Source organism: Phodopus roborovskii, unplaced genomic scaffold (genome assembly GCF_943737965.1).
Source record: "Phodopus roborovskii unplaced genomic scaffold, PHOROB, whole genome shotgun sequence".
NCBI lineage: Eukaryota > Metazoa > Chordata > Mammalia > Rodentia > Cricetidae > Phodopus > Phodopus roborovskii.
Window position 1 is genome coordinate 28,155,206 of NW_026126434.1, and position 26,082 is coordinate 28,181,287.

A 26,082-nucleotide genomic window follows, 5' to 3' on the forward strand; every position below is an offset into this window, starting at 1 on the left:
GAGTACCCATCCAATCTGAGGAAGCACCAGCTGAGCTACACCCCTGACCCCACATCCCTACCCTCATATCTCTACCCCTCATACACACATTCCTACCCCCAAAAGGTATTTCCTGTATCAAAACCAAAGTAGGTGTCCTGACATCACACTGAGATCAAGATAGAGGAAGAGTCCCCCAGAGACCCTGGAGTTGAGGATGGGGCCCAGCTGGCCCTCCCTTCCACCTGGCATCATGATTGTTCCTAGCTGCAAGGGAGGCTGGAGTGTATTCACTTGGGGTGGCCACATACCCAGCTAAAAATCACCAGCTAAGGATAGTGTTGGAGGAGCTCCAGATGAGAACACTTTGAAGCAGGCAGTGAGCCCTGGCCTTTATTCCTTGACCTTCAAAATGGAACACCAGAAACGACCTGGATCTGTTGATTGGGAAAAGGAGAGTAAGCATGGGAGTCACGAGCTTTCCCCAGGTCCCATCCACTCAGGCACATCTGTGTGGGTATCTGATGCTGAGTATTAAGGCATCAGAGCACTGTGCTGGGAGCACCATTGTCTACGGGAGTGGGGCCAAGGGGGTACCTGACAGGCAGAGGAGCAGGGGACAGGAAGGTGTAAGGGTCACTGGCCCTGGAAGACAGAACCCCTGGGGAGTTGAGTGGTTGGGTGCAGCCATTTCTGAGTTTTGAATTCCCTCCTCAGTCTGCTTCTTCACCAAAGGGCCAGTGAGGATAACAGCTGTGCAGAAAGCCCAGCCTCTATTGGAAGATGTTGGTGGGTGTCAAAGTGAGAGGCTGGCCCTGAAGAGAGCCAGGCTATGGGAGGTCATGCTACTACTTCTGGAGTCTGAAAGCAGCAGTGAACACTACTGGGGCTGGAGAGATGGCTCAGTGATTAAGACACTGGCGGCTCTTGCAGAGGACCTGGGCTCAGTTCCCAGCGCCCATATGACAGTTTACAAGCATTCACAACTGCTTGTAACTCCAGTCCCAGGAAACCCAATGCCCTCTTCTGGCCATCACTGGCATTGCATGCACATGGCACACACACACACACACACACACACACACACACACACACTCAGGCAGGCAAGGGCGCACACACGCCCCGCACACACATGCACACAACTAAAATATTTAATTTTTTAAAAATGTAATGATAGCCAGGCGTGGTGGCACCTGTCTTTAATCCCAGCACTCAGGAGGTAGACTACGGCAGGCGATCTCTGTGAGTTCTAGGCCACCCCAGGCTACATGAGAAAAGATACATTCTGAGGTGATTCAGATTTAGGCCTCACTTGGCTCTGACCCCTGTGTCAGGAAGAGGAAGCTGAAAGCCCAATGTGTGGCTCCTTGAGCTGGTGAAGGAGCCTGGGCCAGTGGGGCCTGAGCTGCAAACCCTTCCTGTGCAGCCCACCTGCTGCTTCCCTTCCTTCGGGGCTGTGGAAGAATGTGCTGATGCCACCTGACCCTGCTCTGGGTCCTTCGCATCACTGGGTGATGGGCCTGCAGGAAGTTGTGGGGTACGGAGAGCATAAGTCCTGCCAGCAGATGAGCTGGTAAAGCTCTCCCAGGGCCTGAGGAGGCAGACAGCACCCTCTCCAGGTGGTCCTGACTTCTCAGGCTGGTCATGGTCATCTCCAGGGGAGTGAGTGGTACTGAACTGTCATTACTCTTGCTAATTTGTTCCCAGTCCATGGATGACCACTCTGAGTCCAGACCCTGGCTCCCCTGGATGCTTCCTTTGTACCTTGTGTTTGTAAAGTGAGCACGCTGGGGACAGTCACTTAAAGGAGTGAGGGAGGGAGGGCTTGAGTCCTCTATCCCTGGAGGCAAGGCTCTCAAGGGTTAACCAGGAGCCTGCCTGCAGTCTGAGGTAGGCAGGGAACATATTTGTTCAGGTAAATAAGGAAGGATTACTTATAATGGGAAACCTGGCAGGCAAACTCTCTGTCTTACTTCTGACTTCCTTCCACAGCATTCCTGCACTCCGGCTGCTGTCCACTCTGCCTCCCACACCCAGCCCCCCGGCCTGCTGCTGCTCCGTGAGCACCCCAGACTAGACCTCCTTATGGTGCCAGCAGGTGGCCCTGAGCCATCAACAGGGGCCCGCTTATAGACCCTCAGGCCTGAGACCTCAGACTCCCCATCAAGGGTGGATAGGCCCTGGTGGTCCACCTGAGGGCCACCTCTGCCCCAGCCCTGCTGGACCCACTGATGTCTGGCTGAGACACTGAAGTGGTCAGAGCTGCCTGTTGCCTCCTCCTGGTTCCTGAGGTGAGCTCTACGGAGGACAACTCCTTGGACACCAGAAGACTGACGGGTGAGCGTGGTAGGAGGCAGTGTGCCCTTCCATAGGGTTCCCTGTCAGTTGTGGGGAGGCTGGTGACTGACACAAATTGGAGGCATACTTTGCAAGCTTGGAGCTTATGTTCCAGATACTAGGGACCCTTTACAAAAGAGTCCTGTTCCTTCCATATGCTGTTATTTGCCTCCTGGGTCAGACCCAGAGCTTTGGGGCCACCCTCTTTTTCTGGGGTCTCCATGTCTGCAGGCCTTGCACAGAGTCCATCCTATGCAGTTTGAGGGGAAACCAGCCATGTGGGTTATGGCACCCCTGGATCTGTCGAGCTCTGCCCTGTCTCAGGCAGCTGACCAGCCACTGCTGCCTTGGCTGCTCTGTCAGCAGGAAGGAGGGGGTGTTTCCTGGCCACAGTGGATGGACAGACAGGGGCCCACTGGACCGGGGGGCTCAAGGCATGATCTAGAGCAAGACAGACAGGTTAAGAGCCCAGGAAACCAGCTGAGCACGATGGCATAGGCTGGCAGTCGGGGGGGGGGGGTCACCACAGCAAACCGAGGCACCCAGAAAGCAGAGGAATCACAAAAAGGAAAGAACAATGTGTGGGGGGCACTCAGTTGTTTTGGTTTGGGGGTGTTTATTCTGAGACTGGCCTTACTCAATATGTAGGCCAGGCTGGCCTCCAGTTCACAGATTATCTGCCTCTGCCTGGGAGTGCTAGGACTAAAGGTGTGTGCCAGCATACTGGCTGAGATTCGAGCCTGACTCTGGCCCCGGCACTTACTCCTGTAGTACAGGCTGGTCTTGAATTCACATTAACCCTCACCCTGAAGCACACATTTCTGCTTGTTTAGGTTTTTTTTTTTTTTCTTTTAATTGTGTTTATTTTAAGAGTGTGTGTGCAGGGGTAGAAAGTGTCCGTGCGGGGGGATCAGAGGACAGCCTGTTGCCTGGAGTCCTTTTGAAGTACCCCACCTCTGTCTCCTGACTACCACCATGCCCAACTTGGAGTTAGTTCTTGCCTTCTTCATCATTTGTGTTCTGGGTACTGAGTGCATGTCATCTGGCTGGGTGACAACTGCCTTTATCTGCTGAGCCATCCCACCAGCCCTGAGGCACTCACTTAAAAAAATTGTCAGATTCCTATAGCAAGGAGAGAAGGAAGTGAGTGGTAGGAACTGTAGGGTGGGAGGTCAAGGGCCTGAGCACCTGAGGCTGGCCAAGGTGTGTAATGTGATGTGTGTGTGTCTGTCCCCTGAGGCTGTCCGTGTGTGTGTGTGTGTGTGTGTGTATCCCCTAAAGCTGGCCAAGGTGTGCTTGTGTGTGCCTTTGTGTGTGTGTGTGTGTGTGTGTGTATCCCCTAAAGCTGGCCAAGGTGTGCTTGTGTGTGCCTTTGTGTGTGTGTGTGTGTATGCAACTATCTGTGTGTGACCCTCGGGGCTGGTGGAGGTGTGCCTCTGTGTGTGTGTGTGTGTGTGTGTGTCTAGCTGTCCCCTGAAGCTGACCAAGGTGTGCCTTTGTATGTGTGTGTGTGTGTGTGTGTGTGTGTGTGTGTGTATGCAACTATCTGTGTGTGTGACCCTCGAGGCTGGTGGAGGTGTGCCTCTGTGTGTGTGTGTGTGAGTACATGTGCATACATAGACCTACTATGTGGGCCCTAGACCTCCTTGACTCCACTCCCAGCAGTTTCTAACATCCCCAGTCCAGCCACAGCCCTCCATGGCTGACCCATTTCCCTGGCCAAGATGGAGATTCAGCTCATTTCCTGCCCCCACCTCCCCAAACAAACAGCTTCAAGACAACCCCCAATAAAGCTGCAGTGCCCCATACCAGCTGCTTTCCTGAGTAACAAAGTAAACAGGCTCTCAGTTCCCCCCAGCCCAAGGTATTGAGCAGAGTAAGCAGCTGCTGCCCACCATGCCGATGGCTCCAGCAAGCTGCCTGATGCCTGCTGCAAGAGTGTCCCATCCCAGCACACAGGGGACTGGGAGGCCGAGGAAGGGCAGGGATGGTCTCACTGCGTCTAGGAGCCTGGCTGTGAGTGTACCAGCATTTCTTCCATGCCAGGTATGGTGAGTGCCCACGGCATTCAACATTCTGTTCCTGCATGTTTTACCTGTCACACATGCTCATAAGAACCCTGTGAGCCAGGTGGTTTCTCACCTGCCACCCAGACCAGAAACAGAAGGGCTACACCCCATGGATGCCCAGTGGCTTCTAAGAGCAAGAGCAGGGCCTGGTGGCAAGCTGAACAGGAGACTCTAAGCTGACTAACCTGCTGTGGCCCCTGCTAAATAAACCCAGAAAAGGTCAGCTCTAGCGAACTGGAAGACCAAGGCCCGGCATGCAGAGTGGGAAGGGATGGGTTGAGGACCACAGGGCATCTCTTGCCCTCGTTTTGATTGTAGCTCCTTGTCTGTTGAATAAGAAGGTTACGCAGGATAGTCTAGGTGAAGGGAGGCATCATGAAGGAAACACTAGAATGGGACTTTGAAAGCTGTATAGGAGTTGGCTAGGCATTGGAATGGACTTGCCAGCTTATGTCTTGGGCTTGAGGGAGCACACAATGGGCAAGGAGTTCTGGCTCTGCCTCCCACCAGGAGGTAAGGAGGTGCAGTTGAGGCCAGCAGATATCCAGACCTGGGTAGTCAGGGAAGGGCAAGGAGCCCAGACCTCCCTCGCCTCCACCCTGAAGTCTGCCATTTGACTTAGCCAGCACCACAGTCTCTTTGTTCTCATCCCTTCTTCCACTCCTTCCCGCCTCTCCCCCTTCACCTGTTCCCATGTGTGCATTCAAGCACACTTCAGCACCGCAATCCACAGGAATGCCTGGGGTCGGTCCTCTTGCCCCCTTTTATCAGGCAACCCACAGACATTTAGCAAACATCACAACTGTCTTGGAAGAACTCCTCCAGACCTAGAGTTGGACAAGAGGAGTCCGGGCCTAGCTCCAGCCTGGGACCCTCCCCTCGCCCCAGAGCCCCCATAGGCAGCTCAGCAGGTAGAACCGCTCTTCTCAAAGCAAACCTTGGCACCATCGCCCTGGGCCCTTGCTGACATTTAACGATCTGGCTCCAGCTGCCATCCAGAAGCCTGAGCCCGCCACTCCTCTCTCCCTATCCCTTCCAATCATTCCCGACTACCCTGGGATCTCACTAGCACCCTGCAAGGGACATGGGACAAGGGCCTCCCAGCACAGAAGAAAATGCCAATGAGGCCTCTCAGGGCTCTTCCAGATTGGAGGCTCCCCTGTCCCCCAGGGCTGAAATAAGCTAAAGGGACTGTGAATGGCTTCCTATCTGGGTTCAGGCTCAGGGGCTGTGATAGAGGTCAGGTTCAGGCCCCTTCTCTTAGGCAGCAAAGGGCCTGCCTCCTGCCCCTTGTGAGTACAGTCTCCCAGCTGGAAGGGGACATAAGTCTACTGGCACTTCCTGTCATGCCTCCTCACTCCTTCCGTCCCAGCCTCCCTGGACAGTTCATTCTGGGTCCTGGTTGGTTGCTGGAGGTGGGTGAAGAGAAAAGCTTCTGTTTCCTGCCCTCTGAGGAGGTTCAAATGTGGGAGACCTGTGCCTGCTAGAGAGAGAATGCAGCCACATGGCCCCTGAGAGCTCCCTGAATGAAGGGGCTTCTCTGAAGGGCTCACACACACAGGAGGCCCAGAGAAGACATGAACTTCAGTTTCTGAAAAATTGTGACAGCCGGGCAAAGTGACTGGACAGGGTGGTTAGTGGACTTTTCAAGCCCTGGGCTCACCTGGGCTGGGACCTTGCTGGCAGCAGGGAAAGAGACAGGCTGACAGTAACTGCTGCCAGATGGGAGCTTTTCAGAACCTGTGAACACAAATTCCAGGGACGCTCCTCTCTTCCTGTTCCTCTCTTGTTTTTTAAGGACAAAGTCCCAGGTAGCTCAAACCAGCCTCAGACTGTGCTGGGGCTGTGCTGGTCTACTTGGTGGAGCTAGGCCGCGGCCTGTGCTCCTGGTGCTGCAGTGCTGGTGGTGAGGAGGCCTGAAACCAGCTCCCCAGAAGGGCAGTAATGAAGGGCAAGGCTGCCGGGTCTCAGGAAGGAGGGCTTGAAAGGCAGAGGATGGGCAGGGGAGTGGCAGGCCAGGGGAGTCTAGAGCTTTCAGCCGGGAGGTCAGGGAAATAGTAGCCAGAGGCTCCCTGAGGCCTGGACTGTCCTGACTCTCTCCAAGGTGCTGACAAGCTGGTGGGTATTGGGGCGCAGGTGTGAGGGACCTATCCACTCTGTGGGGCTCTTCACTAGGTCCTAGTCTTGCCCCATACCCTGTCTCTAGCCTATGTAAGGAGTTCAGAGGTTGGGAGGGCCTGGGGAGGAGCCAACAGCAGGGGCCAGAGCTCTTGTAATGAGGTCATCAGAGGCTGAGCAGGGGCTTACAGAGACTGACTCTTGTCATCTCCCTCACTTGATGTCCCTCAGAGGTACTTTCCCAGGACCTGAAGCTGGGTCCTGGGATCTGGGCCACTAAGATTGGGTCTTAGGACACAGGGTGGCTTCAGGCATTTTTATGTAACATTTTCATGCTCCACCCCCATCCCTAGGAGGTCTGGAAGAAGGAGCCCCACAGGACATAGAACACAGGGGCTCCCAACACACAGCTACCAAGCATTTCATGAGGGCCTCCTGGGCAACTTCACTCCCTGAGGATGGATATAAACAGAGGACGCATGGGACAAAGGTGGCCCCAAAGGGAACAGGGTACCAAGAAACAGCTGCACTCAGTGTCCCTCTGTAACTTCCCCTCACTTACCTTCCTGGGGGCAGGAGGTGCTGAGGGATGGACTCCAAGCTATGAAGCTCTATCCACTAAACCTCTGGTGTTGCCTGGCCTCCTGACTCAGCCTGCACCAGCTGTCACCAGCTTCCTTTTGTCCGGAGAGGCAGCCAGGGCTTCTGGGACAAGAGCAAGCCAGACCCACTGAGCCTTAATCCAGACATGTGGCTTTACCCCCAAGATTAACTCGAGGTTTGGAGATTGGAGGCATCACTCAGGAGACTGTAGCCCTGGGCAGATGAGAGAGAGTAACTTGTGTCCAACATGCCAGTGCTGGCAGACCTCAGGCTTGTTTTGGGAACACAGGGCTACAGCAGGTCTCTGATTAGGGCCTGATTCTTCAGCATGCCTTTGGGTCCCTCCCTACTACTCCCTGAGTTTTAGCCTTCCCCAAGTCCTTGTATTCCCAAAGGCAGATGGCTTTTTAAGGATTTGGTCACAGACTAAGTTGCCAATCACCTGTGGGCCACCAGAAAGGGAGACATCCGAAGGGCTCCATGGGGATGGAGGCTTAGGGAGCCTGGGGTGAGAAAGAAATGGCATCTTGGGAAAGGGGATAGTAATGTAGGGAGAAAATACCATGACTATGTTTACTACAAGGAGCAAGGCAAGAAGTGTCAGCCTTATGAGAGCCTGGATATGAGGAGAACATGCTAACCTGTGGTTCCCACCGCTACACAGCTCCTTTCCCCATTCTGAGTTTCATCCATGCAGCATTAGAGATGGAACCCAGGGATTTGCCCATGCTAAAAAAGCACTCTCCCAACTGAGCCAAATTCCAGCCCATGGGGCCAGGGTGGCAGTAGGAGCCATGCTTGCCAGGTTCTTGAGCAGAGAAGCCTGATAAAAGGGTGTTGGAAAGAAATGAACTTGACAGTGGGGTGGGATGAGCAGCCAGGAGCAGACGATGAACCTTGGAAGATGAAGGGACCCAATCAAGAGGTGGGCAGGACACCCTGGAAGAGGCAAGGTGACCAGAGCAGGTGCCTTAATGTGACTGTGATCCAAGGATCAGGAACACAGGCAGGTTACACTCTTCTGAGCCTGGCCATGTCTCCAGGCTGTGGGTGGCTGTCCTAGTTAAGGGGATTGTTGCTGTGATGAAATAGCATGACCAAAGCAACCTGGGAAGGAAAGGGTTAGTTTGACATACCCTTCCACATCACTGATCACCACTGAGGGAGGTCAGGACAAGAACTCACACAAGCCAGGAACCTGTAGGCAGGAGCTGACGCAGAGGCCATGGAGGTGCTGCTTACTGGCTTGGTCTCCTAGGCTTGCTCAGCCTGCTTTCTTATAGAACCAGCCTAGGGATGACACCAACCATAGTGGTGGCTGTCCCCCACCATTCACTAAGAAAATGCCCTACAGCTGGACTTATGGAGGCATTTTCTCAAGTGAGGCTCCCTCCTCTCAGATGACTCTAGCTTGTGTCAAGTTGACATAAAACCATCCAGACAGTGTGTGTGGGCACCCTGGCATGACAGCATCTGCATTCTCTTTTCTCCTGTCTCAGCCCAGCCACCTGGCCTCAGGCATCAGGGACCCCTTCCTCTGGGCATACATAGTTCATTGTTCAGTCGGGACTTCTGGCCATCGGGAAACAGAGAGAAGGGAGGCTGGAGTCTCTGCTGGGGAAGGGTCCAGGGGCCTCCTTTGCACTTGACTGTCTCCCCAGTAAAATAGGGGTAAGAAGAAAATATGGGCTGCTTCCTCCTGGGGAGGGTATGGGTGCCAGGGCTGGGAAACCTACTCCACAGATGAGGTGAGAATGTAGCAGGTATTACACAGTACCCAGGCTAGCACTGGCCCAACTGGCAACTCTTGCAACAGTGCCTGGGCCTAGCAACCCCCCCCCCCGCCACACACACCTGTGGCTGAGGCCAGGCAAACACAAGGCCACAGAGAACTGAGTTCCGCCTCTTGGATAGGCTAGCAGCTGGGCACAGGGCCCAGGGAGCTGGCAGGGACTCTCCTAACGTGGCAGGCATGGGGATGTGGACGGGACAGAGGGCCACTGAGGGGTGAACGAGGAGGCATGGAGACTGGAGAAGGCTCTCCTGGGGTGGGGCCGCCACCTGGGGTATAGGGTGTGGGCACAGGCCAGGGTGGGGACTCAGGAGCAGAGCAGGCTGTGGACACTGCCTCAGTAAACACCAAGGGCCCATGGCACACACACATGTTTGCACAGAAGGGACTTGAAATTAATCCAGGTCTTCCCTCTATCCCCCGAAACTCCAGACCCCCCCCACCCCTGCCCACCCCACCCACCCAAACCTTTTCTTCCTTGTCACTTAAAGGATTCTTTGAAAGGAGAAGCTGAATCAGAGGCAACACCTTCTCCTCCTTTGTTGGCTTTCTGTCCCTGCCAGAGCCTGCAGTGCCGTGCCGGAGAGTGGGAAAGGCTGGGTACTGGGCAGGGTGGGGGGAGGCACCGAGCAAGGGGGTGGGCACTAAGCAAAGGGGGGTGGAGAGAGAGAGAGCGAGCTGAAATTCATCTCAGCTCCTTTCGTCAAGTCCTAGAGAACAGTAAGGTGTTTCTTGAGTTGTAGGACATTTTTAGACAGGTTAGCCGTGCCCCTTGATGAAACCCAAGGGTTCTTCCACTCTGGACCTTTCCGTTTGCCCTTGCAGTGGCAAAAGCCAGCACACAGTAGGCCCTAGAGTGTGACCAGAGATGGATGAAGGTGCCCTGGTCCCCACCCACCCCCAGCCCCGTGTGCTGTGCACTTGTGATTCCAGCACTTAGGAAGTACAGGAGGCAGGAGAACCAAATGATCCAGGCTAGCCTGTGCTACTTAAGACCTTAAAAAATTGCCCCTCCACCTGCCCATGCCCCATCTTGCCCACACATCCATTTTATTGTCTTTCGGCCAGCCCTGTACTCACTGCCCAGTGACCCAGAAGCCCCCAAGCCTCTCCCAGGCCCATCCCACTGCCTGCTGAGCCCCCGAGTCTCGAAACCAGATTAGTGGCTCCCACAGAGCCAGGGCAGCCATGAGACCCACCTTCCTTCTTTCATTTCTGCAGACGCAGCCGTAAACCTCAGCAGCAGCATGGGCAGTGCCAGCCCAGGCCTGAGCAATGTGTCCCCTGGTTGCCTGCTGCTGTCCCCAGAGGTGGCACTGCGGACAGGTGTGGAGAAGGCAGCAGAGGGTGCAGTGGGCCCTGAGAAGCAGGAATGGAGCCCCAGCCCACCCACCACCCCTGAGCAGGGCCTGTCTGCCTTCTACCTCTCCTACTTTAACATGTACCCTGAGGACAGCAGCTGGGTAGCCAAGGTCCCCGCGGCCAATGCCAGGGAGGAGCTGCTGGAGGAGCCTGAGCAGTGTCCGGTCATCGACAGCCAGGCCTCTGGGGGAAGCCTGGATGAACACTCGCTAGAGCAGGTGCAGTCCATGGTGGTGGGCGAGGTCTTGAAGGACATCGAGACTGCATGCAAACTGCTCAACATCACAGCAGGTGAGACCCTCCCTGCCGCCTCCACAGGGGACACAGGCTGGGGGGATTTGCTTAGATGGACTCTAATCACCTTGAGCAGCGGAGGACACACAGCAGCCAGAAGCAGGGACGTGCCCAGCCACACCAGCCCTCAGTTAGTGGACAGAGAGTATTCATGCACCGTTTCATCACTCAGTGTCCTACCGTTTCCAGGACTCAGCCCCCTTCTCCTGTCACCCTGCTTTTCCCACAACACTCAGCCTAGAATGTTTTCCCACAACCTCCTCAGCCCTTCCCTGACCTTCTTTGGGTCTTAAATGACCGAATCCTCATGAGACCGAGGATCCTCTCTTGAGGTTGTCTACCACACCCCACCTCTTGCTTCCCCCACTTTCTCGCTGTTGTGGAAGGTTTGCCATCTGAAGATCTGAGAGTATGTTTGTTCCTACCTCCCTTTCTGTCTGCACCCTCTATAGGATTTGTGTATCTCAGTTCCTTGATGGCACTGGACATTAGAGGTACTCAACAAATGGCCACCAACTAACTTCACCCTTCATCCTTCAGGGACAGGGTGACCTCCACACACAGGTCCCTCTGTGTGTGGAGCAGGCATGATGAGGCATAATTAAACAGTTGAATGTGAGCCTAGTCAACTGTTGGAGAGGACTTTGTATGTGTTTGTGTGGTGTGTGTGTGTGGTATGTGTGTATATGTGTGTGTGTATATGTGTGGTGTGTGTGTGTGTATATGTGTGTGGTGTGTATGTATGTGTGTGTGGTGTGTGTGGTATGTGTGTGTGTATGTATGTGGTTTGTGTGTATGTGTGGTGTGTGTATGGTATGTGTGTGTATGTGTGTGGTTTGTGTGTATATATGTGTGGTGTGTGTGTGGTGTGTGTGTATGTATGTGTGTGGTATGTGTGTATATGTGTGTGGTGTGTGTGTGTATGTGTGTGATGTGTGTGTGTGTATGTGTGTGTGGTGTGTGTGGTGTGTGTGTGGTGTGTGTATGTGGTATGTGTGTATATGTGTGTGGTATGTGTGTATATGTGTGTGGTGTGTGTGTATGTGTGTGTGGTATGTGTGTATATGTGTGTATGTGTGTATATGTGTGTATGTGTGTGTGGTGTATGTGTGTGTGGTGTATGTGTGTATATGTGTGTGGTGTGTGTGTATATGTGTGTGGTGTGTGTGTGGTGTGTGTATGTGTGCATGTGTGTGGTGTGTGTGTATGTGTGTGGTGTGTGTGTATGTGTGTGGTGTGTGTGTATGTGTGTGGTGTGTGTGGTATGTATGTGTATGTGTGTGGTATGTGTGTATATGTGTGTGTGTATGTGTGTGTGGTGTATGTGTGTGTGGTGTATGTGTGTGTGTGTGGTGTGTGTGTATATGTGTGTGGTGTGTGTGTATGTGTGTGTGGTGTGTGTATGTGTGCATGTGTGTGGTGTGTGTGTATGTGTGTGGTGTGTGTGTATGTGTGTGTGGTATGTGTGTGTATGTGTGTGTATATGTGTGTGTGTGTGGTATGTGTGTGTGTGGTATGTGTGTGTATGTGTGTGTGTGTGTGCTGGTCTGGGGTGTGTTATTTATGGAGCTAGTGCTGCAGGTGGGACAGCTGGGGAATGGGAGTCCTGGCCTCCATCCTGTAGCTTTCCCATGGGAAGGAGGGGCTTCTCTTGCTCCTCACACTCAGCTCCTGCACCCCCAGTCTGCTAGACACTCCCAAGTGGCAGCTCCTGTCCACTCTGCCCATCTTACTTTCCCACACTGCTGAAAGTGCTACCCCAGGAGGCTGGCTCTCCCACGGTACCTCATCCCCCATGCCTGCTTGGGAGGGCTGTGCTCTCAGAACAATGGGGACAGAAATAAATTGCATTGACCTCAAGGAAGAAACTGGTTTATGAGGTGGGAGCAGTCTGACTTGCGGGTCACTCAGCGGGGACACTGGCTTGAACCAGTGTTCGGCTGCAGGCCTCACCGCCACTGTGACAGAGTCTGGTTCCAGCTGTGTGCCCCTGAGAGCAGTTTCCCAGGGGACAAATAGCTGATGAATCCATTCTCTCTCTACCTTTAATTGATCCATTGCCATTTGGGGCAGGTGCTATGAACCCAGCTGTTTTCAAAGCACTGGCCAAGGGACACACACCTCCCCCACGTGCCTCAGTTTTTCCATCTCTAAAATTCTAGGATGGAGGGGTTCCTGAGTGGGTTTACTCCCTAAAAAGATTGTGGAAGGCAAGAAGAAACTGGATGTTTGTGGTTCAATGTCAGTGTCCCCTTCAGAACTAGGGTCTCCAGAAAGGCCCAGTGGGAGGCTGGACAGACAGATACCTGGATGTGATGGGGTTGCAGAGGTAGCAAGCTTGTGTTAGGGCTGTGGCTTTTCCTCCTCACCTCCTTTTTGTGTGGGATACCTGCCACCATAGGGCTCCTTAAGGCTCAGGAGTGCATGGGTCCCGGACACAAAGCCCCATGGGTGTTGGGTGTTGCCCACCAACCATCCCAGCTAAGATGCCCTCTCTCGCCCAGACCCTGGGGACTGGAGCCCTGGTAATGTGCAGAAGTGGCTGCTGTGGACAGAGCATCAGTACCGGCTGCCCCCAGCAGGCAAGGCCTTTCAGGAGCTGGGTGGCAAGGAGCTGTGTGCCATGACAGAGGAGCAGTTCCGTCAGCGTGCGCCCTTGGGTGGAGACGTGCTGCACGCCCACCTCGACATCTGGAAGTCAGGTAAGAGATAACACAGCACCAGCCAAGTCCCTCCTAGCTCCAGGCCATTATGTTGACGTTATGCTGAGATTACAGGCATGCATCGCATGCTCATGCTCAGTTCTTATTTTCACTTTTAAAGGGAAACCCTTTTTAAGGTTAGCTTTGTTTTATTGAAGAAGTAATGAAGACTGTCAGCACGGCTCGGTGGATAAAGACGCTTTACTCCAAGCCTGACAACTTGAGTTTGATCCCTGGGACCTGTATGATAGGAGAGAACGAACTCTCCCAAATTGTCCTCTGACTTCTACATAGTGCTGGCATGCCTGTGCTTGCACACTCACACAGACAGCCCTGTGGCCTACTCTAGTCTTTCCCTCTTCAGCACTTTGGAGGATTCTGCACTTGCTCATTGGGTCATGGCCCTTTCCCTTAGAGGTCTGGGATGAATGGGTGACAGGACCCACTCAGGTGAGTGGTCACTGCTTGCCCTAGCCCAGGTGCCTGACCAGTGGATGTGACCTGAGCAGAAGGGCTTTGTCCCTGGCTGATGACCTAGCAGGGGGCAAAGCAGGGGCCAGGCCTCAACACCTGCCACCCAGCCACAGCTCCGAGGGAGGTCCCTGTCCCATTTCACAGTGAGGAAAGGGAAGTCCCTAAACGTGGAGGTGGTGCATGGTCAGTCGCAGCTCTGACAACCCCACTCCTTTGTTAGCTAGCACCTTGCTACCCTGGAGGGGGGGGGAGGCAGGGAGCTGTAGGACGCCAGCCACGGGTATCATTCAATCTCCCCTCCTTGTTCCACAGCGGCCTGGATGAAGGAGAGGACGTCGCCCGGGGCCCTTCAGTACTGCGGTGAGCCGAGCAGGCGCAGGAAGGGCTGGTGGGACTGAGGGAGACTGCCCGGGAAGTGGGTGGTCGCAGCTGCCGTTCACACTGCCGCCTGGCTTCCAGCCTCCACCAGCGAGGAGGGCTGGACAGACGGCGAGGTGGATTCGTCCTGCTCCGGGCAGCCCATCCACCTGTGGCAGTTCCTCAAAGAGCTGCTGCTAAAGCCCCACAGCTACGGCCGCTTCATCCGCTGGCTCAACAAGGAGAAAGGTACAACCCATAGACACGTTCATCAGGGCTGGGAGGTGTGGCTTCTGTCAGAAGCTCAGGTCTACGGTGGGAGGGGCCAGAGCGGGATGGGCAGGGCCTTATGTAGGGCGGAGCCCTGGGGCTGTGGGGGGTGAGGCTGGTCATTGGGCGTGGCTTCCATATGTGGAGCGGGGTGGGGCGGGGAGGAAAGGCGGGGTTTCCGTGGAGTGGAACTCCAGCTGGGAGGGTGGGCAGGGCTGGGGCGGGGTCTCTTTAGGCTGAGGTGGGAGGGGTGATGGGCTGGGCTGGAGAACATGGGCAGAGTTCTGATTGAGGTGTGGTTCATATGGGTGGGGCGCTGGGGTGTGGCCTAGATCGACTCCACCTTCACCCTGTGCCAAATGTGCCACTCAGAGATCCACACCCCTGCAACTTCAAGGATTTTAAGGTTTATGGTGTTCTTTGTATACTCGTTGGCCTCTCCACCAGACTTCACCCTGGTACTGAGATTCCTTCAGAACCTTACAGTGCCTGGAGCTCAGCACGAACTTGAGAGTATGAGAATGGGAAAACGTGGCTTCAGTAGGGCGTAAAGGCACAGGCCTTTAAGACCAGTACTGGGGAGGCAGAGCCTGGCGGAGAATCTTACACCACCCCAGTCTACATAGAGAGATCTTGTCTCAAAACACCAAACCAAGCCTGGAGAGTTGCCTCAGTATGGGGGTGGAGGACAGGGCTGGAGAGATGGCTCAGCCAGGTTAAGAGCACTGGCTGCTCTTCCAGAGGCCCAGAGTTCAATTCTCAGCAACCACATGGTGGCTCACAACCATCTGTAATGAAATCTGGTGCCTTGTTCTCCGGTGCAGGCATACATTCTGGCAGAGCACTGTATATCTAATAAATATTTTTTTTCAAAAAAGAGTATTTTTGGTCTTCCAGAGGACAAAGGTTCAACTCCCAGCATCATGTGACTCTCTCAACTCTCTTCAACTCCAGCACCAAGGATCTGATGCCCCCACTCTGTCCTCTGCAGGCACCAGGCATGCTCACACAAGTAAAATGTTCATCCACATGAAACAATAAAATAAACCTTTATAAAATCTTAAAAACCAGAAAACATCATGTTTTGGGGGCCGGCGAGACAGCTCAGCGTGGGTAGGCACTTGCCACCAAGCCTGAAGGCCTGAGTTCAATCTCTGCAGGGTGCAAAGGGAGACGACTCCTGCAAATTGTCTTCTGACCTCCACAGGGCACATGACACACATTCACAGTCATGAACAATAAGTAAATGAATGTAAAAAATATTAATAACAAGAAAAACCATAGCTTCAACCTAGAGAGACTCATGGTCTGCCAGAAACACAATGTGAGCCCCATATAGAATAAATGTTCTAGGTTTGGAATCAAAATGTTTAAAAAACAAGTGAATTTCACTTTAATGATCTAGGTTGCCTGACATTTAATCAAAATTCCTAAATGTTCCCCACATGCAGACTCTTTAGACCACTGTTGTGGATTCCCGGCCAGCAAAGTCTGTCAAATAGTCCCAAATCCTAACACTCTAAACTTTGATGCAGTTCTGACCCCAAATTAGGGATACTCAGCCTGCATTTGATCTAATACTGTGCACAAGTTTGAATTTTAACCAGTAATGAAAGTAAAAATTATTGAAGTATATTTGTATATGCCCTCAATCCCAGTACTCCAGAGCAACCAAGACTATGTAGAGATCCTGTCTCCAAAAGAAAGAAAGATGCTTGCTACATCTCACGGCCTGTCCCAGGCCCAGGGCTAAAGGGCGCCCTAGCATCTATCCCTTATGCTTACCCCAAAGTGATCCTTTAATCTTGTCTCTCTCCTTCTCATGACCTCCACATGCCCACCTCCTCTCTTGCTGCCCTCCTTCCCTGCAGGCATCTTCAAAATTGAGGACTCTGCACAGGTGGCCAGGCTGTGGGGCGTGCGCAAGAACCGGCCAGCCATGAACTATGATAAGCTAAGTCGCTCCATCCGCCAGTATTACAAGAAGGGGATCATTCGCAAACCTGACATCTCTCAGCGTCTCGTCTACCAGTTTGTACATCCTGTCTGAGAGCCAGAGGCCGGAGGCCTACCGCCTACCCTAGACAGCCACTCTCCTGCTGGCCTGGGCCTCTGAATCCCCAGAATCCATAGTCACAGAGAGACAGTCACTCATGTGGAGATACACATGAGCTCTCTGGGTCCCTCTTCAGGTCATACTGCTCAAGTACACAGGTCCCTGGAGGGTCATGGGAGCTAAGACTGTTTACAGATGGAGAAGTCCCCAACCAAGGCTTGTACTGTGGGATTCCCAGAGAACCACCTACATCACACTTGGGACTGGACCAAGACAACTCACAGGACAATGGCATTCCCGCTTTCTACTCCTGCCACCCATCCTGTACCATGACTGGCAGGGTGCTAAGAAATGTCTGCACCCTGTATTGGGGCCCAGGGGTGCCCTAAGAATGGATAATAAAGATACAAGATAACTGACAGGTCCCCCAGTGTCTGGCTGTGGATGGCACAGCCAAGAGGCTAGCAGGAGTCAAAGGTGACTATGTCACAGGTGTTTAGGGTGGTGACCACAGGGAAAGTTTGCCCAGGGAGGTGTCATGGAGCCGAGCCTAAGAGAAAAACAGTAGCTGCTTGGTAGCTGTCATGAAAGAGTAAGGAATTCTCCAGGCCAAAGTAGCTAGTCTAGGCAGCCACTGTGTCCTCCTCATCCTGGCATGGCTGAAGTGGGAGGTGGGCCTGGCCCAAAGTAAGGAAGGCAGCCTCTGCAGCTGCTGTCGAAGGGCAGGGCTTGCTGCCAGGTGTGCCAGGGCTCTGGCTCTCCTGCAAGAGGCCCAGAACTGTTATATGTGCTTGGCCACCTAAGAAAGCTGAACCACCTGGTGAACTATGGGAGCCGGTGGGCGATTCAGTCTGCTTGTGGGCAGTGGCTTTGTAAGGATGGTGGTTTTGCGGTCTCTGTCCCCCAAAGGCTTTCTGAGATCCATCTTCGGAGTTGTGAGTCCCACCTGGGCGTGAGAGCCACCTAAGTGTGGGGAGCTGGGTGTGCATCTGCCTGCATGTGGAGATCCCAGACAACCTGAGCGACTCAGGGTATAACACTTCCTTGGTTTCTTTGCCCAAATCAAGCATCCCAAGGACCTGCCATGCGCTAGCCACTCCCACTGCCTTTGTGTGATTGACCTTTGCAACAAAATTGGAGCAGTTAGCTCATAGTCAGAAAGGTACCGATGCCAGGATCAGGAGTTGAGCTCACACCATCCTTCCCTTTCCTTCCCAAACGGGTTGGCACCTCAGCCCCACATTCCTTAGCTTCTGAGGCCAGAAAGGACAAAACGATGTTTTGTTGTTGTTATTTGTTTTGTTTTTTGTTACACAGAGACAGTGTTTCTTGGTGTAGCCCTGACTGTCTATAGACTAGGCTGGTCTTGAACTCAGAGATCTGCCTGCCACCACTGGGCTAGACCACTAAGGGTTAAAGGCATCCTGAGTACTGTCTTCTGCCCCAGAAATTTTATTGCCTCAGAAGAATGTTTACCCCTGACAGTGAGCAAACAGTGCCTTGGCATCTGTCACTCAGGATTGGACTTGACAGGAGGTGGGGTGCTCTACTCAGGCCTCTGTCTTGTAAGGCCCCAGCTGTCTCCCATCCCCAGGGAAGAGGCAGACTGGGACCCTGGCCAGAGGCATGCTCAACGCTCTGTTAAACTGGTTTTGTCTCCAATCAGTCCACTCTACCCCTCAGGAGTCCCTAAAATTGCCTGCCTGACTGTTCTAGCTGTGTCTGGGTCAGGCTCAAAGCTCTGGCAGGGCTGGGAGTCTCTCAGATAGACAGGATTGGGTATTAGGAACAGCTCCACCTAGTGGAGTTATAGGAGCCAACGGGCAGCTTCCTTCAAGGGTCAGGTTTCTTCTACCCAGTGACACCTTCTTCTGTTGACACATCCCTCACATGGGCAAGGTGTTTCCTAACCCCTTTTTTGAAGCCTCATTTCAGGGCTCCCTCAAACAAACTGGAACAGATACCACCACTTTGACTAAGATTCCTGGGCTGGGCATGGAGGCCTGAGCTTGTAATACTAGCATTTGGGAATAGGAGTCAGCAGTTCAAGGTCACCCTCAGCTACACAGCCAGTTAGAGGCCAGCTACATGGTGCTCTTTTATTATTTTATTTTAGATTTACTTATGCATATGGGTACATATGTCTTACACCACATTCATGCAGTGCCTTTGGAGGTCAGAAAAGGGTGTAGGATCCTCCAGGGACTGGAGTTACAAAAGGTTGTAAGCCACCATGTGGATGCTGGGGATTGAACCTGAATCTTCTGGTAGAGCAGCCAGTGCTCTGAACCACTAGGCCATCTCTTCAGCACTAGTGAGACTCTAGTTTTAGCACAGGAAAGAAAAGGAATGAATAAAGGGGAGGGAAGAAGGGAGGGAGGGGAGAAAGGAAGAGGGAGGAAGAAGAAGGGGAGAGGGAAAGGCAGGCAGGCTGGTGAGATGACTCAGCCAGCAAAGGGTCATGCCAGGGAACCCAAGATTGCCCTCTGACCTCCACAGGCCTGTGTGGAGGCACACTTGCACTCAAGCACGCTCTTGGCTGCTGGGTCTCTGGAACATTCACACATATGCAATAAAAATGTAAATAAACCGTTAAAGGAATGAAGGAAGAGAACGAAAGAGCTAAGAGTGGGTAAGAGTGGAGCTTCAGCTAGGAATAGATGGCCATGCCAGATTCACCTCCTCTCATGCGCTGTGTGCACCCTGGGTGCAGGTGTGCCAGTGCAGGAGTTGCGTTTGGGTGAGGCCCTATCAAACTGCCAGGGTCAGAAGAGCTGAGGTAGAGGAACTGGGGCGTGGGTCTCTGAAATGACCCAGAGGAAATGCAAGTGGGCATCAGACTTCCAGGATGGGTCTGGCAGGGCATGGAGAGCAGGTGCTCCGGGGTGACCTCCTAGAAAATGTGTTCACAGCAGGCAAGCAGCAGGAGAGCAAGAAGACCCGGTGTCTCCCCATGGGAGGCCCCAGCAATGACTTTTTAAAATTCTGTTTAAAACCCAGAACTGTTTGAAGGCCAAGTTGAATAGCCACTAACTTGGCTATTTATATTTACTGGTTGGTTGTGGTGCCCGACATGGAAACAACCTCACACATTAGACAAGAACCAACTGGCCTACTTCCAGCCTTAGAGACCTGAGTTTGGGACTTTAAATGCACAGGCCAAAGATCACTGCTATCACCTTGTATCTGAGGCCAGAGACTCAGTGGCCTCCCTTGGATAAGAATTGGACCCAACTGCCCAGCTGTGTCAGCACTTAGCCCTGCACAGGGCAACCCCTCCCCCCCCCAGGATAGACACCTTCATTACAGAGACTCTTCCAAGGACCCACACAAGCCCCCAAACTAAAGATGCACATGACTCAGATGACAAGTCCAGCCAGGTTGACAGAATTCTGGTTTTATCCACAGCCATACAGTCACAACTGATATATATATATTTGTATTTATATACCTTTAAATTACACAATCATGTACAAAACAGGTGCATTGCTGAGACCACAGCACTTCTCGGAGTTTCACAAGTGTCGGAACTAATGGAGTCAGGAAGCCTAGGGCGGCAGACGCAGTGGCAGCGGGCAGCAAGGCAGCCTGGACTCCTTCTGGAACTAGGCTGCAGGATGGTGGTTTAACTGGGGACGAAACACATCACTGACCGAGCCCTGCAGGGTCCAGTGCAGCATCAATGGGGCCCTTGGGGAGTACAGGAGGGGTGTGGACATGGTAAGGGGTATGGTCCAGCCCAAGGTTGAATGCCCTGACACCAGTAATGACAGGTGGGGTTTGGCTCAGGGCTTTAGGGACTTCCGGGTTGGGGGGAGACCCTCCAGCACCGGGGTGCTGAGGAGCTTGAGGACCAAGTCTGGTCCCAAATGGGATCACTAAAGGTGGTTGTTCATAGGGGACAGATTTTCCAGTCCCTGCCCAGGAGTTGAGCAGCTAGAGTACTGGGGGGGGGGGCAGGCCTGGTCCAGTCAGGGCCACAACCCCTCCCCAGGTGCTGGGAAGCCGCTGGTGCAGAGGGGGAGCCCAGGCCCCAAGGTGCAGACATGGCGGCTTCTTGCCTTTCTGGGGTATGAGTGAGGGTGAGAGGTGGAAGACTCCTGCTAGCTGGGGAGGCAGGAGAAGCTATGGAAAAAGGAGGGCTTTGACTCCTCCAGGTCCTGAGGGGCCAAGGACCCAACCTAGGCTGCAGCAGAAGCCCCTAGGGCAGACAGTGACAAGGAAGCCCTGTCCGTAGGGTACCATGCACATGGCCATGAAGGGGAACTGACCCACCACAGGCCCCTGGCACAGCCCTACTCATGAGAATGGGGGGGGGGTCAGAGCCCCAGTGCCTGTCTGTGACATGCCGGTGTCACAAGAAGCGGGCAGTTAAAGGGGCCTAGAGAATATAGGTCAAACAGATTCCCTGGAGGCCCAAAAGGCCACCTGATTTGGGAAGCAGAGGGTGTCTGTGACCCAGGGGCCTAGCAGACATGAACTGTGAGCATGGGACTTCTCAGGTCCTTGTTCCCAAAGGTCCAAATAAACAGCCCCTGACCGTTCTCCCCCAGGGTCTTAGTCCACTTGTCTACTTCCCACCCCACCCACCCAAAGGAGAGCTCTACCCACTCTCCAGCCACAAAGGCCCTGTGTTCCCTCCCACCCCCAGAGTCCTTTAATGGAGACTCAGGCTTAGAGAAATAGGGGTGTGGTGGGGCTGCCAGCATCGTGGGGGGGGGTAATGTTGGACAACTGAAAGGGACAAGGAAGATACAGTGGCCATCCAGAGTTCCCTTCTCATGCCAGCCTGAGCTGCCAAGCTGAGAGCTCTTCTTAGTCTGCGTGTCTCCCCAGGAGAGAGGGGACCTGGCTGCTCCCCTGAGCCCCTGTATCTCCTAGGTTGGCCAGGTGACAGAGTAAGAAAAGGGAGGTTGAGAGCCCTGCATATTGGCTTCACGGAGGCTGATGTGGACACAGTGATGTCGGAGGGGAGGGGGCATTTCTGGATAGCCACAAGGGAAGGGGGATGGGTGGCCAATGGCTCCACCCCAGGGAATGGGAGAAGGCTACTGCTGTTACTGGCTTTGCCCTGGGCTTGGGTGAAGGGGGCTTTGCCCAGTGCCAAGGCCTTAGGAGAGGGGCGTGGCCTCTGCAGGCTGCTGAGTGGCTCTGAGGAGCCCTCTGCCCATAGCCCACACAGGGTTTTCATCTCCCAAAGTGGGCCCAGCACTGGGAGGGTTGGCACAGCCTAGACGGAGCATTGGCTCTTCCCCTCACTCTCCCGTGCAGTCAGGGACGCCATCACTTCCTCCAGCTCATGTCTGGGGAAGCGAAGGGAGCCCTGGAACCTGCACAGAGAAGGGTGAGCAAAAGATCGTGGCTGGGAGAAGAGCACCCCCAGGGCGGAGTGGAAGACTCACGATTGGGAGGCCTCCTCTTGGGGTGTGCAGGGAACCTTTAAGAGGAGAGTAGTGGTAAAGGGGGTCGGGAGGGATGAAGAGGTGAGGAAGCTGGGCTCTGGTGACAAGGGTAGCTGCTGGCAGCCTGGGATGGGCAGGACAGTGAGGCAGGGTAGTAGAAGGATCCAGAAGATAACCCTCAGAGCTCGGGAGACTCTTTGGTGGACTCTGTAGCACAGATGTGACATTGGGCTAAGTCCCAAGCCCCTTGCCCACACTGGAGCCATCATCCAATGCCCCACTACCCTGGCCTCCAGGTAGGCTGCAACTGCTGGGTCTTTGTATTTCTTCTTTTGTTCTGTTTTGACTTTTAAAAAAATAAAAGCTTGATCGGAAAATATGTCTGGAACTCTATGGCGAGGGGAGGAGGAGGGTGGGAGGCGGTGGACAAGGAGTGAGAGGACTTGGGTGAGCAGGGTAGCTATATGGCCTCGACGTAGTTGGCAGGATAGAGGCCCAGCTGCCCGCTGTCTAGCCGCCCGCGGCACCAGCCCTGCTCATCCTCCTCTCCTAGCTTGGTGAGCTCGTCTCCTGCGGAGGGGACACACGGACACCTTATTAAGAGTGATAGGCACTCAGACCAGAACTATCATAGCACAAAGCTGCTAGATGAACCCCTCTAAGGCGCCTCTCTACCCCGGTGCTCCAGTTGACTCACCCAGACTCAGATTCGAGGCTACAGGCCACTTCAGCCAGCACCTAGCTGGGTTTCAGCCCCACCTGCATGCACAGGTCTCTGCCCTGGCCCCTCACCTGCCAATCCTTGAAACACCTGTCTGTAAACCTAAGCTTTGCATGACCCAATCCAAGCCCAGTCTTCTCCGCTAGCTCCGCCCCCTCAGTCCTGTCCTCCTTACCGGCCTTGAAGCTGAGTTCATCTTGCTCCTGGCCATCGTAGTCATAGAGTGCCCGCACACGTACTCCCTTGGCATCGTCGTCGAAGGGGTTGGCGCCACCATTAGCCTCACTGCCCCCGAAGGGGTTCCCACTCTCATCATCTGACCACTCGGTGGCATACGGTTGGCCTCGGTCATAGCTGCTAACACTGAGGTGCAAATGGAGGTCCCTATCAGCGGCCTTGACCCCATTCCTATCAATACCCTCTCCTCACCAGAGCTTGGGTCCAAATTCTACGGAGGCCGGGGCAGAGACTGGGTGCACAGGGCGGTGCCAGAGCCAGTGACCGTCTGACTACTTGAACACTGTGCTCTGGTGTGTCAGCTCCTGAGGGAGGAAGTGCTGCAGAAGACCTGCGACTTGTCTGACCCTGTGAAAGGGACGCTGTCCCTAAACAGGTGCCAGCTAGGAAATGGAGTAGAGAGCCTTCCGTGGTTCTGAGGTGTGACCTTGGGCATGTTGCCTCGGCTCTCTGGACTGGAGGACTGGAGCTTCCCTACCATTAAAATGGGTGCATTTGCCGGGCAGTGGTGGCACACGCCTTTAGTCCCAGCGCTCAGGAGGCAGAGGCAAGTGGATCTCTGTGAGTTCGAGACCAGCCTGGTCTGCAAGAGCTAGTTCCAGGACAGCCTCCAAAGCCACAGAGAAACCCTGTCTCCAACCCTCCCCACCCAAATGCGCACATTTATACATTGCCAGGCTGGCCAGAGGCTTGAATCCATTAATGTAAGGAGAATGCTAAAAATACTGTGTGACCCCACAACAGACATCTTGAAGGGTCTCCCACCTGTTTTTCAGAGGATGCATAGCAGCTATGGTCTGGGGTAATTTCTTGTCTTCTTGGATAAAATGTTATCTGTTCCAGGATGTTGGTCTCTCTCCTAGCCAGGAACTCCATGGGAGGTACTCACCTGCCTCGGTCCCCAGCCTGGGATGTGGACTCCACAGCCCCTGTGGCATTGCTCAGTGTGGCCCCCTCTGCCTTCTTAGGCTGTTTCTCCTTCTTGGCAGTGGTGTGGGGGAGGTCTGGATTCCACTCCTGGGGAGGGGGGAGAGAAGTCAGGTAGAAGGGTCTGAACTGGCAGTCCCCTCCTAACCTACTGAGGATTTCCAGGCACCCCACACAACCTCACCTCAAACTGAGGCCAGTTCATGGGCATCCCAGGGCCACTGGTGCTGCGGAACCACCTGAGGTCCTCCTGAGCGTCAGCTCCCCGGATGGCCTGCTCCAGCTCTCGGTAGACATGGGTGTAGCTGCAGGAGGAGGGGGGCATAGGCTTTCTTCTCATTCCATCCAGAGGCCAGGATGCTGGGCACATTCCTAGCCAAGAAGCAGAAGCCCACCCCCTCTTATTTTTAAAACTGTATGTACGTGTGTGGGTGTTTTGCCCGCTTGAATATGTTTGCACCAGGTGTGTCCCTGGTGTTCCCGGAGGCCTGAAGAGAGCATTGCATTTCGTGGAACTGGAGTCAGGGATGTTTGCAAGCTACCAAGCAGGTGCTAGGAATTGTAGTGCTTAGCTGCTTAGCCATGTCTCCAGACTTTTAACTTTTTGGGGTTTTTGGTTTGTTTTAGTTGTTCAAGACAGCATTTCTCTGTGTAGCCCTTGCTGTCCTGGAACTCACTCTTGTAGACCTCTTGAACTCACAGAGATCCCCCTGCCTCTGCCTCCTGAGTGCTAGGATTAAAGAGGTGTGCCACTACAGCCCAGTGTTTTTTTAAACATTTTTTCCCCCTGCAACTTGTTTTGAGTCTCTGTATGTAGCCATGGCTGGCTTTGAGCTCATAGAGATCTGCTTGTCACTACTTCCCAAGAGCTGGGGTTAAAGGCGTTCAGCAAGATTGTTTTTTTTCAGATTTATTTTTATTTATGTGTCTTGTGTGAGTGGGTACCATATGTGTTTGTGGCCTTGGAGGCCAAAGCTGAGCCACCAGGTGTGGGTGCCGGGAATCCAGCTCTGGCCAGAGCTCCAGCTGAGCCATCTCTCCAACCCAAGACTTATTTATTCTTGAATTTTATTTTATGTGTATGCCTGTGCACGTGACTGCGAGTGTCCCCAGAGGCTAGAGGGTGACAGAACCTCTGATGCTGCAGTGACAGGCAGCTGTGAGCTCCCTGGTGCTCTCAGCCCCCTAGCGGCCTCACCACAGCCATGTACCACCACCCAAGCTTGTGTTTCCAGGGTAACTAGTGAGCCTGGCTCACACCTGCAGCAGCCACTCCCTCTCCTCCCATCACCAGGTCTGGGGTGCCTGCACTCCTGTTACGCAGCAGGCCATGCCCAGGTACCTGCTGTTCTCCGCTAGGTTGAGGTGCCGTTTGATATCCAGCAAGACTTCCTTAAGGAAGACCAGTCGCTTCTCCTCAAATTGCTGGCACTGCTCAAACACCTGCTCCATGCCCTCCATGTACTGTGGTGTGGTTTTGCCCACATCTTCCAGCACCTTCTCATACTTCTCCTGAGTCTGTGGGTACCAGGGTGGAGGTCGGGGTGAGGTCTTAACAGGCCTGCAGCAGCTCCCAGCTACCACCCTCAGGACCCCTGCCATCTCCCCACAGGTACCTTTTGCACGTCCTGCCTGCACTTGTCCACCTTGTCGAGAAGTTTCTTCTGCTGCTCAGGGGTAACCGACTGCTCTGTCTTACTGTTCATCTCCCGAGTCATGGCCAGTTTCTCCTCTTTGCAAGCCAGATGATATGCCTTCTTGGCTGCCTCCAGCTGTGGGGAGAGGGCCAGGGTGGGCACACATGTGGTCACCCATCACCAACATCTGCCTGTCAACTCCAGATACCCTCACTGTGGAGCTGCCCTCGTAAGAGGCAAGGGGCGGCTGGTCCTGGGTCCGAGGCTTCAGCCGTGACTTCATCTGTTGGTGCCGCTGTGGAGTCAGCTGGCTGTGTGCTAGGCACCAGAGACCCCACGTGGACAGTTCTTTCTTTCCCTGTGAGTCCCCTTGCCACCCTTGAGCCGCCCCCGCCCGGGCCCCTATCTGTCTGAGGCACCTCCTTCATCTTCTTGGCCCAGGGCTTCTGGGCCTTTCGGAAGCCATCTTCTGCCTCCTTGGTCTCCTTGAAGCCACCCATGATCTGCTTGTGGTAGGCATCCTTCTGCCAGTTCTTCACTTTCTCCAGGTCCTCAGTCAGCAGGCTGTTCTTCACCTCCTGGTGCAGCTCGCTCACCTTATCTGCCTCCGTCATCATGGCACCCCAGGCTCGCTCCAGGCTGCCATACTGTGGACCTGTGGGACATGTCAGGGAGTTGCAGGGACTGCCATCTCCTTTTTCTCCGATGCTTCCCCTCTCTTCCAACTGCAACAGAAACACCTTTC

General features: G+C 54.0%; 2 protein-coding genes across 2 annotated transcripts in view; one reads left to right on the forward strand and one right to left on the reverse strand.

Annotated features, from left to right (window-relative positions):
- Positions 1-2,255: 2,255 nt before the first annotated feature.
- On the forward strand, positions 2,256-16,615 carry Spdef (SAM pointed domain containing ETS transcription factor). The gene is made up of 6 exons (XM_051187190.1): positions 2,256-2,316; positions 10,120-10,551; positions 13,059-13,256; positions 14,043-14,090; positions 14,190-14,336; positions 16,229-16,615. The coding sequence occupies exons 2-6, from the start codon at positions 10,146-10,148 to the stop codon at positions 16,405-16,407; spliced, it is 978 nt and encodes a 325-aa protein (XP_051043147.1). The 5' UTR covers positions 2,256-2,316; positions 10,120-10,145; the 3' UTR covers positions 16,408-16,615.
- Positions 16,616-21,953: 5,338 nt separating this feature from the next.
- The window catches only part of Pacsin1 (protein kinase C and casein kinase substrate in neurons 1), a 33,949-nt gene continuing 29,820 nt past the window's right edge, over positions 21,954-26,082 (reverse strand). Inside the window, exons 4-10 of the mRNA XM_051187186.1 lie at positions 25,757-25,992; positions 25,317-25,472; positions 25,043-25,218; positions 23,885-24,005; positions 23,663-23,790; positions 22,712-22,899; positions 21,954-22,385 (exon numbers count right to left, since the gene is read on the reverse strand). Of these exons, the coding sequence (XP_051043143.1) occupies positions 22,276-22,385; positions 22,712-22,899; positions 23,663-23,790; positions 23,885-24,005; positions 25,043-25,218; positions 25,317-25,472; positions 25,757-25,992 (1,115 nt within the window). The 3' untranslated portion in view covers positions 21,954-22,275. The remainder of the gene's footprint in view (positions 22,386-22,711; positions 22,900-23,662; positions 23,791-23,884; positions 24,006-25,042; positions 25,219-25,316; positions 25,473-25,756; positions 25,993-26,082) is intronic.